The sequence below is a fragment of the Stegostoma tigrinum genome, chromosome 9 (assembly GCF_030684315.1).
Source record: "Stegostoma tigrinum isolate sSteTig4 chromosome 9, sSteTig4.hap1, whole genome shotgun sequence".
NCBI classification, from domain to species: domain Eukaryota; kingdom Metazoa; phylum Chordata; class Chondrichthyes; order Orectolobiformes; family Stegostomatidae; genus Stegostoma; species Stegostoma tigrinum.
The window spans coordinates 87,842,715-87,860,706 of NC_081362.1; the positions used below are offsets into that span (position 1 = coordinate 87,842,715).

Below are 17,992 nucleotides of genomic sequence, written 5' to 3' on the forward strand. Positions count from 1 at the left end.
CTGACTCATCCGTGGGATATGACCTCCATGTGGGATTTGTGACCACATGCTGGAAAGGCAAAGGGAAAGAAGCACCTGTGATTTTCTTTTATATATCTCCAGTGTATTCAAAAAAATCAACAATTTCACTGTATTCAGTATTTACAGTATAATGGCTGGTAACTGACTGAAATTCTTTGGTGATATGTGCCCTGACACAAGATGTCAAATTGGACCAAATCACTGTTGTATAGGTAGGTAGAGTGATAATACGTTACCCTTATTCTAAATTCTATTTAGACAATTCTAGTCATGCAGGCTGGTCAATTCTTTTGTTAGTATTATACACAGCTGCTCGGGGGCTCTATTTTCATAGAAGTGTCTTTTGCATTTTTGAACGAGATGACTGCCAAAATAATAGTCAGTGGAATAACTTCAAAACATTAAAAAACCTTGCATCAAAATCGCACCTGCCCAGCATTCGAAGATAATTCTGCCTTTGTCGTGAGCGCAGAGATTTGTTCAGCCACTGTTGGTGGCGAGACACAGCACCATGCATAATCTGCTCTGAAACAGTCAGACATTGCGAGGTAATTTTTCTCAGCAACGACACCACTTCCAAAACAACACGTGGGCAAAACAAAGTGCCAATGCGGTTGGCCAGCAGTTTAGCCACCAGATGAAGCTGCCTGCAATGAGAAACAGCATCTTCAGTTAACTCTGCAACACTGTGAACAATTCTCACATCTATTGCAAAGAGCTTGGAAAGGGTATGAGAACATTCATTTATAAAGTCTCTTATGTGGCAAAATACCCCAAAACACTTCACAAGTGTGTTACCAAACAAAAATTGACTTGGAAGGTGAAGTGTGTCATGACAGACAACTGTAAGCTTGGTCAAAAGGATAAGTTCTGAGGACTGGCGTAAAAGGCGAAACAAGCAGACATGATTAGGAAGTTCCAGAGATTTAGGGTCCAAGCAGCTAATAGCATGGCAACTAAGACTGAAGAAATTAAAACCAAATGTGGAAAGCCCCAGGGTTGGAGGCATATAGTGATTTCAAAAGAACTGTCTTGAACATGTTATCAAATTAGTGAAGTATAAGGCCATGAAAGAATTGGATAAGCAGGGGGAGAATTTTAGCTATTAAAGCTGGCGGTCAATTAAAAATATCGAATGAGAGGCATGCTCGCTCAGCAGTTAGCACTGCTGCTTCACAACACCAGGGACCTGCTTTTGATTACAGCCTCAGGCAACCGTTTGCCTGGAGTTTACACATTATCTCCATGTCTGCATGGGTCTTTTCGAGGTAGTGCGGTGTCCTCCCATGGTCCAAATATATGCAGGTTAGATGGATTGTCCATGCTAAATTGGTCCTAGCGTCCAGGGTTGTGTAGGCTAGACAGATTAGACATGGGAAATGCAGGCTTACAGGGATAGGGTATGTGGCTGGATCTGAGAGGGGTGCCCTTCAGAGGGTCGGCATGGATTCAATGGGCTGAATGGCCTACTTCCAAACTGCTGGTGTAATGTCAAAGTTGGATAGACTTCTTTTGAGCAAAGCCATTAAGAGGTATGAACTGAAAGTCATCATAGTCCCATAGGATCATTATCAGAAACAGATGATTGATTAGTTTAACCCGAGGATCACTATGTCTCAGTTGAGGGGCAAGACAGAGAATGCAGGGCCTTCATGGTGACCTCAGCCAATGTGGGAAATGAAACAGTGCTGATTGAATCATTGTACTGCAAACCTGCTGCACAGCCAGCTAAGCTAAACTGACCATCAATAAAGGGACACCAAATCAATTAGCTTTAAGAAGCTGAACAGCTAATCCTGTTCACCTCTTGCGTCCATCATGCACATTACGATTCTAGGACACCGCGCTCATGCAGTGACCAACTTCACACTAAAAATATGCATGAATACGCAATAGGAAAAAACAAATCAGCAGTAAAATATTCAGTTAAGACAATTCCTGAAATATGACACTCACGCCTCCGCCAACAAATAATGGAAGGGATTAAGGTCTTCACCATAAACCATCTTCAATCGGTTTATTAGTGCAGAAACAAGTCCTTCCATCAGGCACTGGTGAACAGTTTGGGCTGCAGGATTCAAACAATCAGACCTGTGAGGTGATGGTACAAAGCAACCATTTTAAATAGCAATAACAACATTTTCTCATAATTTCCTAATCAACACACTTTCCTGTTATTAAATTAATGATGCATTTGCCCCACTATTAATTTAATAGCTAGTATACATTTGTCCTGTCAGTAACTTAAGGTTGCTCCTATTAACATAATCAAGTTGCTGCATTATTAATTTAATGTAGAAATCAATACAATTCCCATGTTGTCAACTTGCACATGGAAGAGAAACACGAATTGTATCCTTCCCTTTATAATACATTTCCCTTTTCCGCTTTAGTTTTCTTTCCTACTTGCTTTCGTAAGGGCACAGTGACCTGCACTCAGCTGTGATTCCACCAGCAACAAAGACATTGCTCAGCTTCCTCATATCAGATAGTCAGATGCCAGCAGACTTGCTAATGGCAAGTATCTCCTTGATCTAAGCTCCATCAACTTGTTTGGTCCAGTATGGTGACTAGAAAAAAATTATGATAGACCAGGAAAAGGGCTCATGTTTATAGAGCATATTTCATGACCTCAGAGCATCCCAAAGATCCTTACAGCCAAGGAGTACTTGTTGAAGGGTACTCGCTGTTGTGACAAAGGAAAAATGGCATCCATAGAGCCATAGATTCATACAGGATGGAAACAAACCCTTTCGTCCAGCTCATCCACGCTAAGCAAGCTTCACACACTAGTTGCACTTGCCTGCATTTGGCCTATATCTCACAGAGCCTGTCCTATTCAGTATCAGTCCAAATGTCTTTTAAATGTTGTAACTACACTTGCATCTACCACTTCCACTGGCAGTTCATTCCACCCTTTGCGTGAAAAGGTTGCCCATCAGGTCCCTTTTAAATGTCTCTCCTCTCAGCTGTCAAATACAGCAATGTGATAATGACCAGACATTTTAACTTTCCGATGCTGTTTAGGGGATAAAGGAAACTGGAGAGAACTCTGCTCCAATTCCTTACAAACGTGATAATGGACTTCAGCATCTGAAACATGGAAAGTTTGTTTAGGAGGCTTAGAATATAGAACATAGAACAGTACAGCACAGAACAGGCCCTTCAGCCCACAATGTTGTGCCGACCATTGCTCCTCATGTATGCACCCTCAAATTTCTGTGACCATATGCATGTCCAGCAGTCTCTTAAATGACCCCAATGACCTTGCTTCCACAACTGCTGCTGGCAACGCATTCCATGCTCTCACAACTCTCTGTGTAAAGAACCCGCCTCTGACATCCCCTCTATACTTTTCACCAACCAGCTTAAAACTATGACCCCTTGTGCTAGCCATTTCTGCCCTGGGAAATAGTCTCTGGCTTTCAACTCTATCTATGCCTCTCATTATCTTGTATACCTCAATTAGGTCACCTCTCCTCCTCCTTTTCTCCAATGAAAAGAGACCAAGCTCAGTCAACCTCTCTTCATAAGATAAGCCCTCCAGTCCAGGCAGCATCCTGGTAAACCTCCTCTGAACCCTCTCCAAAGCATCCACATCTTTCCTATAATACGGCGACCAGAACTGGACGCAGTATTCCAAGTGCGGTCTAACCGAAGCTTTATAGAGCTGCAACAAGATCTCACGACTCTTAAACTCAATCCCCCTGTTAATGAAAGCCAAAACACCATATGCTTTCTTAACAACCCTGTCCACTTGGGTGGCCATTTTAAGGGATCTATGTATCTGCACACCAAGATCCCTCTGTTCCTCCACACTGCCAAGTCAATTTTGAAGAGGCCCAATGTTGAGTGAGATTAGCTAGTTCAGCACTGGCCAAAACTCAGCCCATGAATTGCCAGTTAGAAACATACTGCCATTTAGAAAAACCTCATATGGACAATGTGCAACGTCTAGCCAAGTATGGATGTAAGTTAATACAAACACCACAACAGAGTTTACCAGATAGCAATAGCAGCAGCAGGAAAGCTTTGGGTGACCTGTTCTACCTAAGCGATCCAAATTCAGCACCCATAATGCCAGCCATACGGCATTAGATACCACATCACAGACTTGTAGTCTCCAGCTACTCAGTATTTTTACCAGTCAGGCCGGCAATATAAGTTTTAACAGCATTGCTGATAGAAAGACTTCCTACCCAGGTCTATCCGATACTTGTTCCAGTGTGGGTCTTGGTATCTCACCCCATTTCTGGAGGCTTTCAAGGCAGCGTCGAAGCTGGAAAAAGAAATCTCTTCGATTGACTCGGCAAACTGATAAATGTAATTATAGGTTCTCTCACTTTTTGATGGGCCAAATTCATGCAGTGGAATCAGATGCTCAGAAATTAACGAACTGGTAGCTTCCCCTCCTGCTAGGCTGGCAGCTTTGCTGCTGAGACATAACAAGCATGACCATTTCAACTCTGATAAATGCAATACTACAGGATGTAACCAAGGTCAACACATTATTTTAGAAAGTGAATAAAGTCCCTACAAAAGCCATCTATAAAGAAATCACATGAAGATGTTTTGAATGTTTTAGCTATGTAGATTTCTGTCCCTTACTGTCTCATATGCATGATTATAGCTGTAATCTAGAATTAAAAATTCTATCATTGTCTTGTTTATAGCAACATATTGGAAGCAAGCAAATGCAGTTTATGTCATTACATAATGTTAAGAATCAAGAAAGCAAGCCCAACCTTTCAGAAAAAAAAAGACAACACCTTATACTTATTTACTTAAAGCACTTCACAGTCAATGCAGGGCTTGTTAGCAAAGCTGGCTAATTGTGGTGCAAAATAATGATGACAAAGTGGGTTTAGTCCCTGTACTGGCTGAGATAGCTGTTGGGTCCTACCTCCACAAACAACCCCACAGCAAAATTACAGTCTCATGATTACTCAGGCAACAAGGATAACCACGAAGAGTGAAAGAGAACACAGTGAAGTGCAGTCACTGCTGTAATGGCAGAAATGCAAAAACCAATTTGTTCACAACACCCTCCAAGAAACAGCAAAGTTGCCAAGATAATCCGTCCAGTGATGCTGATTCAGGGAGAATTGTGTGCTCCTTGATGCAGCTGGCATTGCCTCTTTGGGCCTGATGGCATCCTCCTCTGATATGCTATTTGATGATCCCATGAATAATTTTGCCTTGTTGCTATTCCTGTAAATGCTGTCTGTCACTGAGTTTGGCTAAGTGAGCCAAAAGAATACAGAATCTTTGTCGACCTTTGGGCAAGTGCTGCGAACCAGAAATTCTGTCACCATGCAAGTTTTAACAAAATAAACCACAGAATGCATAAGGAGTACACCCAATTGAGGTTGGTTAGTTCAGTTGGCAGACCTCTTGTTTGTGACGCCACCAGCTAACATTATCATGAAGGGCTCTCCTTCGCAATCGTACCCCTTGCCTTAGGTGTTGTGACCCACAGGTTAAACCACCACCAGTTATCTCTCTCGAATGAGAAATCAACCCCATGCTCTAATAAGACAATGATTACTTTACCATTTACACTCCCAATACTTTATGCAAGTAGATCAGTGTATCACTATTCTGCCCAGTGAGTAACAGACAACCTTCACTAAGCCTTTGCATTAGACAGGAAAAGAAGTTGAAATCTCCAGAGCAATTTAATGTGACAGGTACCTGTTGTTTAAGCCGTCCAACGGGATGGAATCGAGAGCAATATGAGTGTGTAGAACACACAATTGTTCTCAGACACTCATTTTCCTGGACATACAAAAAGCATTAATTCATTAGACGATGAACACATCCAAAAAACAACTGTTTGTACGCAATAAGTAGAAGAATATATTGTTACCATAGCAATTCCATTTGCCCCTTTATGACAATGATGTAATAAAATGATAGCAAGTGCCACCACGTGACTAGCCATTTCTCTGGGAAACAACTTCAAGTCTATTTCACCGTGACTTAGGTGATCCCGGAGCCGAGGACCCTCCTGGTGGTTTAATAGGTCCCAGAGAACTTCCTGCAGAAGAGACCCGGCAAAAATTTGTCAATTTACTCAAACAGCTGTTCAAAAACAAACTTTTACCAGATACTATCCTTGTGATCTCACAACATCCCTCTCCAGCGTTCCCAGATTCTGGGGCACTACATGTCCTCCACCTTTCTTTCCCAAAATGCTCCAAGGCTGTGAAAAAATATCACTCCTTTCATACCCAATTCCAGTTGCACATCTTTGCAATGTTCCTTGATCGCACAGCCACTCAGCTTTTTCTTTTTCTTACAGTCTCCATATTGGGGGTCATTTAGCTAAGTTGGCTGGACGGCTGGTTGCGATGTAGAACTTTGTCAACAACACGAGTTAATTCCTGCACTGGGTAAGGTTTCCATCTTCCAACCTCTGCCCTTGCTTGAGTTGTGGTGACCACCCTCAGGTTAAGCCACCACCATCTCCAGGCGGACTGAGAAAACCAGGTTTGCTTCAGATTCCACTAAAAAAGAATTTGTGGAGAGTCTGCAAGACTCTTTTGGAGCAGCTTGTGGTAGAGGCCATCAGGGAAGAGGCCATTCTGTATTTGGTGATGTGTAATCAGGCAGACTTGATGAGGGGAAGATAAAGGAACCCCTAGGGGGCAGTGACCATAATGTGATTGAATTCACCCCGTAGTTTAAAAGGGAGAAGCTGGAATGAAACATAACAGTATTACAACTAAACAAAGGTAATTACAAAGACATGACAGAGGGCCTGACCACAGGTGACTGGAAGAACAGCCTAGCAGGGAAGATGAAGGAGTAGCAATGAGCAGTTTTTGGAGGTGAGGTTGTTGACTTGCTTGACGAGGTGGTTGGTTATAGTTCAGACGTTTTGTCACTAGGTAACATCATCAGTGCAGCCTCCAATGAAGTGATGTCGTTCAACTCCGCTTAGCATTTACATGATCTGGTCTGTTGAGGTGTTTTGTGTCATTTCTTGTCCTGTTTTGCAAAAATTTGTATATGGGGTCTAATTCCACATGTGTATTGATTGCATTATGAATGGAAAACCAGGCGTCTGGGAAATCCCACGAGTGTCTATGGTTTGACTTGAGCTAGGATGGTCACATTGTCAGGTGTTAAATTGATGGCCTTTGTTGTCAGAGGTCGTAGGTATGGGGGGGGACCAGTCTATTAGGTCATATTGTGTCCTCTTGATGTTGTCTAACTAGTAGGCAACTGCAGATGAAATTGGTGGGGTATCCATTTATAGCAAAGACCTTGTGTGGGTGCTCTTTCTCCTTCTTGCAATGTTCAGGTGTGTTGCAGCCCGTTTAAGTAGTGTCCTTACACAGCTTTGTTTGTGGACATTAAGGTAATTGCTGTGGAAATTGATGATTTGGTCAGTGTGGGCTGCCTTCCTGTATCCTGTGGTTTGCAATTCCCCGTTCGTCATTCATTTTACCCTGAGTCTAGGAACAGAAGTTGATTATTGTTTTCCTCTTCTCGTGAATTTGATCCTGGTGAATATGTTGCTGACGAGGTGGTGTCTCTCTTCTAACTTAGTGCTTTTAATGATGACGAACGTATCATCCACGTATCAGATCCACTGTTTTTGGCTGTATCCAGGGGAGGGTTGTGCAGTCCAATCTTTGCACGATTGCCTCTGCAATAAGTCCTGAGATGGGTGACCCCATAGATGTGCCATTAATCTGTTTGTTTGCATGGCAATTAAAGGTGAATTGTGTGGTGAGACATGGGTCCAGCAGTCTGAGTATGTTGCCCTTGCTGATTGAGCCGTCGGTTTGCATTCTTGTTTCCACTAGTAATGTGGCCAGAGTTTCTTTGGCTAGTGGGATGTCAATGGGCATGAATAGTGATATCACATCAAAGGATGCGATAATCTCACTGTTATTGATTTTGATGTTCTTGGGGTTATTAAGAAACTCCTGGATTGAGTGGATACAGTCGAGGTGATCTGTCGACCAGGTGTTTTAGTCTTTGTAGTAGGTCCTTGGCTAGCTTGTATGCAGGTGTGCCTGGGAGGGAGACAATGAATCTAAGGGGTTTGTGAACTTTGTCCGGTTTGTGAACTTTGGGGAGTCTGTTGAAGCGGGGAGTGTTCCAGCCTTCTAGTTTAATTTTTATGGGGTCTGTCTAGGTTTATTTGAATGCATTCTATGGGGGCCACCATCTCAGGGCTTATTGCAACATATTCACCAGGATCAAATTCACAAGAGCAGAGAAAAACAATAATCAACTTCCGTTCTTAGATGTCAGAGAAGAATGAATGACGAACAGGGAATTGCAAACTACAATATACAGGAAGGCAACCCACACTGACCAAATACTCAGTTTCCACAGCAATCACCCCAACATCCACAAACAAAGCTGTGTAAGGACACTATTTAAACAGGCTGCAACACACCTGAACATTGCATGAAGGAGAAAGAGCACCCATAAAAGATCTTTGCTATAAACTCCACCAATTTCATCTGCAGAATACCCGCCTACTAGATAGACAACACCAAGATGACTCAATATGACCTAATAGACTGACACCTCCCATACCCACCACATGCAGGGCCAATGTAGTGTATGGAATACCATGCAAGGACTGCCAAAAACATTACATTGGCCAGACAGGAAGGAAACTAGCCATCAGGATACACAAACACCAGCTAGCAGCATAACGACAGGACATACTTTCCCTCATTTCAGTATACTCTGACAACAAAGGCCATCGATTTAACTGAGACAATGTGACCATCCTAGCTCAAGTCAAACTATAGACAAGTACGGGAATTCCTAGATGCCTGGTTCTCCATTCATAACGCAATCAATAAACATGTAGAATTAGACCCCATATACAAGTCCTTGTAAAAAAAACGGAAATGAACCAAAGCACCTCAACAGACCAGATCATGTAAATGCCATGCGGAGCAGAACAATTATCGCTTCAACAGAGGCCACATTGATGACATTACCTGGCATGGTCACTAAACGGTTGAACTATAAACAACCACCTCGGCGAGCAAGTCAAAAACCTCACCCACAACCTGAACTACAAATCTTCGCAAGAACGTTTAAGTTTCAAGAAGTAATTCAGAAGGAACAGCAGAAATTCATCCCAAGGAAGAGATGTACTAAGGGTCAGGGACAGCATAAAAATAAAAGAAGAAGCATCTTCTTGTGAAGATTAGTGGGAAGTCTGAGGATTGGAAAGCCTTTAAAAGCCAGCAGAGGGTAACTAAAAAGAGCAATAAGGTGGAGACAAGATGAAATATGAGGGCAAGCTGGCTAGTAATATAAAAGAAGATTGCAAGAGTGTTTTTTGATATATAAAAGAGAGAGAGAGAGAGAGAGAGAGAGATGGGGGGGGGGGGGGGAGTGGGCAGTGGACCAGTGGAAAGTACAGCTGGAGAAGTAGTAATGGAGAACAAAGAAATGGCAAAAAAAGTGATTAAGTATCAGGTTTCATCATGGAAGACAGCAGCAGCATTCCAGTACGTGAGAAATGGTGGCAAAGGCCATCAATAAGGAGGTGCTGTGGAAACTGAAAGGTCTGAAGGTAGACAAATCAACTGGACCACACAAACTACACCCCAGGGGTTTGAAGAAAATAGCTGAGGAGATTGCGGAGGCACTGGTGGTGATCTTTCAGGAATCACTGGAGTCAGGGAGGATACCAGAGGACTGTAAAATGGTTAATATAACATTCCTGTTTACGGAGGGAAGGAGCAGATGACAGGAAATTACATACTGGTTAGCTTGACCTCAGCCATTGATTTACAGTCCATTATTAAGGATGAGATTGCAGAGTACTTGGAAGTGTGTGTTAAAATAGGGTTGAGTCAGCATGGCTTTGTCAATGGGAGGTCAAGCCTGGCAAATGTCAGAATTACATGAGGATCTAACGAGCAAATTAGACAAAGGAGAGTCATTTTGATTTCTAGAAGGCCTCTGACTTAGTGCTGCAGAGGAAAATGCTAAATAAGGAAAAGAGACCTTGGAGTGCAGGTTCATAGTTCCTTGAAAGTGGAGTTGGAGATGGATCGGATCATGAAGGCAGCGTTTGGTAAGCTTGTCTTTATTGGTCAATAGACAACAGGTGCTGGAGAAGGCCATTCGGCCCTTTGAGCCAGCACCACCATTCATTATGATCATGGCTGATCATCCACAATCAGTATCCTGTTCCTGCCTTATCCCCATAACCCTTGATTCCACTATCTTTAAGAGCTCTATCCATCTCTTTCTTGAAAGTATCCAGAGAGTCGGCCTCCACTGCCTTCCGGGGCAGAGCATTCCATACATCCACCACTCTCTGGGTGAAGAAGTTTTTCCTCAACTCTGTTCTAAATGGCCTACCCCTTATTTTTAAACTGTGTCCTCTGGTTCCGGACTCACCCATCAGCGGAAACAAGCTTCCTGCCTCCACAGTGTCCAATCCCTTAATAATCTTATACGTCTCAATCAGTTCCCCTCTCATCCTTCTAAACTCAAGTGTATACAAGCCCAGTTGCTCCAATCTTTCAACATATGATAGTCCCGCCATTCCAGGAATTGACCTCGTGAACCTACGCTGCACTCCCTCAATAGCAAGAATGTCCTTCCTCAAATTTGGAGACCAAAACTGCACACAATACTCCAGGTGCGGTCTCACCAGGGCCCTGTACAGCTGCAGAAGGACCTCTTTGCTCCTATACTCAATTCCTCTTGTTATGAAGGCCAGCATGCTATTAGCTTTCTTCGCTGCCTGCTGTACCTGCATGCTTGCTTTCATTGACTGATGTACAAGAACACCTAGATCTCGTTGTGCTTCCCCTTTACCTAACTTGACTCCATTGAGATAGTAATCTCATTGCATTGAGTATAGGGGTTGCGAGGTCATGTTGCGGCTGTACAGGATATTAGTTCAGCCGCTTTTGGAATACTGCATGTAATTCTGGTCTCCCTCCATAAGGAAGAACGTTGTGAAACTTGGAAGGGTTCAGAAAAGATTTACAAGGATGTTGCCAGGGTTGGAGCGTTTGAGCTACAGGAGGAGGCTGACTAGGCTGAGGGGTTTATAAAATCATGAGGGGCATGGATAAGTAAACAGATAAGGTATTTTGCCTGGGATGGGGCAAGTCCAAAACTAGAGGCACAGGTTTAAGGTGAGAGGGGAAAGATTTAAAAGGAACCTAAGGGGTAACTTTTTCATGCAGAGGGTGGTGCATGTATGGAATGAGCTGCCAGAGGAAGCAGAGGAGGCTGGTACAATGACCATGTTTTAAGAGGCATTTGGATGGGTATATGAACATAAGAACTAGGAGCAAGAGTAGGCCATCTGGTCCCTCTAGACTGCCGCACCATTTAATAAGATCATGGCTGATCTTTTTGAGACTCAGTTCCACTTACCCGCCCACTCACCATAACCCCTAATTCCTGTACTGTTCAAAAATTTATCTAGGCTTGCCTTAAAAACATTCAGTGAGGTAGCTTCAACCACTTCACTGGGCAGGGAATTCCACAGATTCACAACCCTTTGGGTGAAGAAGTTCCTCCTGACCTCAGTCCTACATCTGCTTCCCTTTATTTTAAGGCGATGCCCTCTAGCCCGAGTTTCACCTGCGAGCGGAAATAACCTCTGCCTCCACCTCATCTACTCCCTTCATGATCTTACTTGTTTCTATAAGATCTCTCTTCATTCTTAGCACATAGAATAGTTCAGCACAGTACAGGCCCTTTGGCCCATGATGTTGTGCCAAACTTTTAACCTAAACCTAAGGTCTATCTAAACTCCACCGCTATATGCCTATCTAATAGCTGTTTGAATGCCCCTAATGAGGCTGACTCCACTATCCTCTCCTGCAATGCACTCCACGCCCCTACCACTCTCTGAGTAAAGAACCCACCTCTGACGTCTCCCCGATATTTACCGCCTTTCACTTTAAAACTATGTCGCCTCGTAAAAGCTACCTCCACCCTCTCTGGCTGTCTACTCTATCTATACCTCTGATCATTTTGTACACCTCCATCAAGTCATCTCTCGTCCTTCGTCGTTCTGAAGAGAAAAGCCCTATCTCTCTCAACCTTTCCTCGTAAGACCCTCCCCTCCATTCCAGGAAAAATCCTGGTAAATCTCCACTGCACCTTTTCGAATGCTTCCACATCTTTCCTGTAATGAGGTGACCAGAAATGGACACAATACTCCAGATGTGGCCGAACCAAGCTTTGTTACAGTTGGAGCATAACTTCACGGCTCTTGAACTCAATTCCTCTAGTAATGAAAGCTAACACACCATACACCTTCTTAACAACTCCATCCACCTGGGTGGCAGCTCTCAGGGAACTGTGAACATGAACCCCAAGATCCCTCTGCTTCTCCACACTGCCAAGAATCTTTCCGTTAACACTGTATTCTGCATTCAAGTTTGTCCTTCCAAAATGAATCACCTCACATTTTTCAGGGTTAAGTTCCATCTGCCACTTCTCAGCCCAGCTCTGCCTTCTATCAATGTCCCTTTGTAATCTAGAACAGCCCTCCACACTGTGCACAACGTGACCCACCTTTGTATCATCTGCAAACTTGCTAATCCACCCATCCAGTCCTTCATCCAAGTCAATTACAAAAATCACAAATAGAAGAGGATCCAGAACATATCTTTGTGGTACACCACTCATAACTCATGTTGAATATGTTCCATCCAATACCACCCTTTGTCTTCTAAGGGTCAGCCAATTCTGAATCCAATCTGCCACATTTCCCCCTATCCCATGCCTCCTTACCATCTGCATGAGGCTACCATGGGGAACCTTATCAAACGCCTTACTTAAATTCACATATACCACATCCACTGCTCCACCTTCATCCACATGTTTGGCCACCTCTTCAAAGAATTCAATAAGGTTTGTGAAGCATGATCTACCCCTCAAGTCCATGGTTCCTCCGAATTCCAATGAGTATAATCCCAGTCTACTCAGTCTGTCCTCATAATCTAACCCTCTCAAATCTGGAATCAACCGAGTGAATCTCCTCTGCACCTCCTCCAGTACTAGTATATCCCTTTGCAAGTAAGGAGACCAAAACACACAGTACTCCAGGTGTGTCCTCACCAGGACCCTATACAGCTGCAGCATAGCCTCCCTGTTTTTAAATTCCATCCCTCCAGCAATAGCAGACAAAATTCCATTTGCCTTTTTTAACTACCTGCTGCACCTGCAATCCCACTTTTAGTGATTCATGCACAAGGGCACCCAAGTCCCTTTGCACAGCAGCGTGCTGCAATTTTTTACCAATTAAAACATAGTCCATTTTGCGTTATTCCTACCAAAATGGATGACCTCACACTTTTCAACATTGTACTCCATCTGCCAGACCTTTGCCCACTCACTTAGACTATCTATATTCCTCTGCAGACTTTTGGTGTCTTCTGCATACTTTGCTCTACCACTCACCTTGCTGTCATTTGCAAATTTTGACATACCGCACTTAGTCCGCAACTCCAAATCATCTATGTAAATTGTAAACAATTGTGGTCCCAACACTGATCCCTGAGGCACACCACTAGCCACTGACCGCCAACCAGAAAAACATCCATTTACCCCTACTCTTTGCTATCTACTGGTCAACCAATCCTCTATCCATGCCAATACATTACCTGCAATACTGTGCAACTTTATCTTATGTATTAGCCTTTGGTGTGGCACCTTGTCAAATGCCTTCTGGAAAACCAGATACAGCACATCCACTAGTTCCCCATTGTCCATCATGCAAGTAATGTCCTCAAAGAATTCCACCAAATTAGTTAAACCTGACCTATCCTTCATGAGCCCATGCTGGGTGTTCCAATGGGACAACTTAAATCCAGATGTCTTGCTATTTCTTCCCTAATGATAGATTCAAGCATTTTCCCCACTGCCAAAGTTAAGCTAACCGGCCTATAGTTACAGAGATAGTAGGAACTGCTGATGCTGGAGAATCTGCGATAACACGGTGTGAAGCTGGATGAACACAGCAGGCCAAGCAGCATCAGAGGAGCAGGAAAGTTGACATTTCGGGTCGAGACCCTTCTTCGGTTATAGTTACTGCTTTTTGTCTACTTCCTTTTTTAAACAGTGGCGTCACATTGGTTGTTTTCCAATCTGCGGGAGCCACCCCAGAGTCCAGTGAATTTAAGTAAATAATTACTAGTGCATTTGCTATTTCCCCTATCACCTCTTTTAGTGCCCTGGGATGCATTTCATCAGGGCCAGGAGATTTGTCTACCTTTAGCCCCATTAACTTGCCCAGCACTGCCTCCTCAGTGATAATGATATTTTCTCGGTCCTCACCTGTTATAATCTTCTTGCCATTAGTTTTTGGCATGTTATTTGTGTCTTCCACTGTGAAATAACACAAATAACTGACATGAAATAACTGTTTAATGTCTCGGCTATTTTCTCATTCCTAATTATTAAATTGGCCTTCTCATCCTCTGTGAGACCAATGTTTACCTTCGCCACTTTTTTACGATTTACATACTTACAGAAACTTTTGCTGCCTGTTTTTATAGTCTGAGCTATTTTACTCTCATAATTTATCTTACTTTTCTTTATAACTTTTTTTGCGGCTTTCTGTTGGCCTTTAAAGATTTCCCAGTCAACTAGTTTCCCATCACTCTTTGCTTTTTTGAATGTGTTTTTTTTCAACTGATACTTTCTTTTATTTCCTTAGACATCCATGGCTGGCTCTCTCCTTTCCTACAGTTCTTCCTTATCACTGCAGCATACTTCTGCCGAATAGGAAGGGTTTAAGACGGACATGGGCCAAATTGAAACAACGGGTCTGTTTCTGTGCTGTATATCTCTATGACTCTGAGGTATTGGGGCAAGGATTGGCACACACAGAATTGGCTGAATGGCAGAAGGCAGAGAGTCGGGATGAAGTGCTCTTCTTCAGATAGGAGCCAACTAGTGGAGTTTCACAGGGTTCAGTGTTGGGACCACCACATTTACACGAGGCAATAATGATGTAGATGAAGTAAATAACTGCATTGTCGCTAAGTCTGCAGGTGACACAAAGATAGATGAACGTACAGATGGTTCAGTGTTGAGGAAGCAGGATGTTGTAGAAGAACTTGGATGGGCTAGGAGAGTGAGCAAAGAAGCAGTAGATGGCGTACACTTTTAGAAAGTGTGTGGTTATGCATTTTGGTAGAAAGAGGTAGCTTTTGAAATGGAGAAAGGCTTGAAAAACCTGACAGGCAACAGGATGTGTGAATCCTAGTTAACTATTCTCTTCAGGTTAACATGCAGTTTCAGTTGACACTTAAGAAGACTAATGCAATGTCAGCATTTGTTTCAGACGGCCAGAATATACAAGCAGGGATGTACTGCTGAAGTTATACTGAGCTCTGGTCAGAGTGCATTTGGAATATTGAGAGCAGTTTTGGGCCCTTATCTAAGGGAGGATGTGCTGGCCCTGGAGGGGTTCTAGAGGAACTTCACAAGTACGATCCCCAGATTGGAGAACTTGCTACATGAGAAGCGGTTGAGAACTCTGGGCCTGTATTCAGTGACGTTTAGAGGGATATGGAGGGATTCTTATCAAAACTGACAGAATACGGGGAGGACTGGATAGAGTGTAAGTGAAGGTGATATTTCCACCAGTGGGAGAGACAAGGACCCAAGTGCACAGCCTCAGAGTGGAGGAACCATGATAAAAAGTAACTTCTTCTGCCAGAGAATGGTTAGTCTGTGAAACTCATTGACACAGAGTGCTGTGGAGACCTAGTCATTGACTGTATTTATAGAACTACAGAATCCCTAGTGTGGAAGCAGGCCACTTGGTCCATTGATGTCACACTGACCCTCCAAAAAGCATCCCACACAGACCCACCCCTTCCCTATAACCCTGCATTTCCTACAGCTAATCGACCTAAGCTGCACATCTTTGAACAATGGGAGGAAACTAGAGCACCCAGAGGAAACCCATGCAAACACAGGGAGAATGTGCAAACTCCACACAGACAGTCACCCAAGGGTGGAATCAAACCCAGGTCCCTGGTGCAGTGAGGCAGCAGTGCTAACCACTAAACCACTGTGCCACCCCACTTAAGACAGAGATAGATAGATTCTTGAATAGTAAGGAGATCAAGGATTATGCAGAGAAGGTAGGAGAATGGGACTGAGAAACATATCAGACATTATCAAATGGTGGAACCAACCCAATGAGCCTAATGATTTTCTGCTTCTATTTCTTAAGGTCTCTAATAACGAGCAGCCTAATGCTCTGGTAATTCTTTGGTGACCTTACCTTTACCAAGATTATACACTAATATGATGTGAAATAAGCTGCTTTTTACCATTATTTTTATTTGCTTACAGGTTATGAGCTAAATGGCAAGACCATGTTTATTGTCCACGCCTGGTTCTTTGAATGCTTCTTAAGCTAAGGATTGGTCAACTAATTCACAAGTGTATAAGTAATGAACTATAGTCAGAAAAAGCAAGCCTGAAGGAAATTATATGGACGTACAAAATAAGAGCAGGATCATGACACTCAGCCCTTCAAACGTGCTCCATCATGCAATAAGAACCGAATATTCCACACCCCCGCCTATCCTGACAACCATTCACCCCTTGCCTTGTTTATCAAGAGATTATTTACACCTGCCTTAAAAATTTTTAAAGCTCTGCTTCCACCACCTATTGAGGAAGAGGGTTCCAAAGACTACCGACCCTCTAGGAGAGATAATTCTCATCTCTCAAAGGGTGGTCCTTTTAAAACAAGGAATCCATCATTCTAGATTCTACCTCGAGGAAACATCCGGTCAAAACCCTCAGGATATTACATGTTTCAATCAGTTTGCCTCTTACATTTCTAATTTTCCAGTAGGTACCAGCCAGGCCTGCCCAACATTTCCAAGGTCAGAAGACCCATGACACAACTTATAGTCCAACAGATATATTGAAATCACAAGCTGTCAAAAGGACTGCCCTTAAGCTTCACCCGATGAAGGGATATTGCTCCGAAAGCTTGTGACTGCAAATAAACCGACTATTACCTGGTGTCATGCGGCTTCTGACCTTGTTCACCCCAGTGCAAGACCAGCACCTCCACAACATTTCCTCATACAATAACCCGCAAACCAGGTATTAAACTAGTAAACCTTGTCAGTTTTTGTCCAAATGTGGACAAGAGTTGAACTCCAGAAGGGAGACTGACTGCCCTTGAAATTAAGGATTGTACCAAAGAGCCCCAACAAAACTGAAGTCAAAGGGCATCGAGGAGAGAACATTCTGCAGCCTGGAGTCATACCTCACACAAAGGATGATGACTGTGATTGTTGGAAGTCCATCAACCCAGTCTGTTCAGAGGACAACCAATCCATTGCCGCCAGGAAACCTTCTCTGAACGGTTTCAAATGCATTTACACCCGTCCTTAAGTAAGGAGACCAATTCTTTACGAAGTACGCTGAATGTGGTCTCACAATGCCCTGAATAATTTAAGCACAACCTCCCTACTTTAGTGATAATGGGAACTGCAGATGCTGGAGAATTCCAAGATAATAAAATGTGAGGCTGGATGAACACAGCAGGCCAAGCAGCATCTCAGGAGCACAAAAGCTGACGTTTCGGGCCTAGACCCTTCATCAGAGAGGGGGACGGGGTGAGGGTTCTGGAATAAATAGGGAGAGAGGGGGAGGCGGACCGAAGATGGAGAGAAAAGAAGATAGGTGGAGAGAGTGTAGGTGGGGAGGTAGGGAGGGGATAGGTCAGTCCAGGGAAGACGGACAGGTCAAGGAGGTGGGATGAGGTTAGTAGGTAGGAGATGGAGGTGCGGCTTGGGGTGGGAGGAAGGGATGGGTGAGAGGAAGAACAGGTTAGGGAGGCAGAGACAGGTTGGACTGGTTTTGGGATGCAGTGGGTGGAGGGGAAGAGCTGGGCTGGTTGTGTGGTGCAGTGGGAGGAGGGGACGAACTGGGCTGGTTTAGGGATGCGGTGGGGGAAGGG

At 43.6% G+C, this 17,992-nt stretch overlaps 1 protein-coding gene across 3 annotated transcripts in view; it reads right to left on the reverse strand.

The window, feature by feature from the left end:
• LOC125454709 (endoplasmic reticulum membrane-associated RNA degradation protein-like) overlaps positions 1-17,992 on the reverse strand; it is a 49,813-nt gene that overhangs the window by 12,974 nt on the left and 18,847 nt on the right. For all 3 annotated transcript variants that reach the window (XR_009446187.1, XM_048535792.2, XM_048535791.2), the window contains 5 exons: positions 5,891-6,061; positions 5,716-5,799; positions 4,221-4,300; positions 1,978-2,112; positions 450-668 (listed from right to left, as the gene is read on the reverse strand). Coding sequence is in view for 2 of the 3 variants with exons in the window: in XM_048535792.2 (XP_048391749.1) it covers positions 450-668; positions 1,978-2,112; positions 4,221-4,300; positions 5,716-5,799; positions 5,891-6,061 (689 nt within the window). In the remaining variant the exon portion in view is untranslated. The remainder of the gene's footprint in view (positions 1-449; positions 669-1,977; positions 2,113-4,220; positions 4,301-5,715; positions 5,800-5,890; positions 6,062-17,992) is intronic.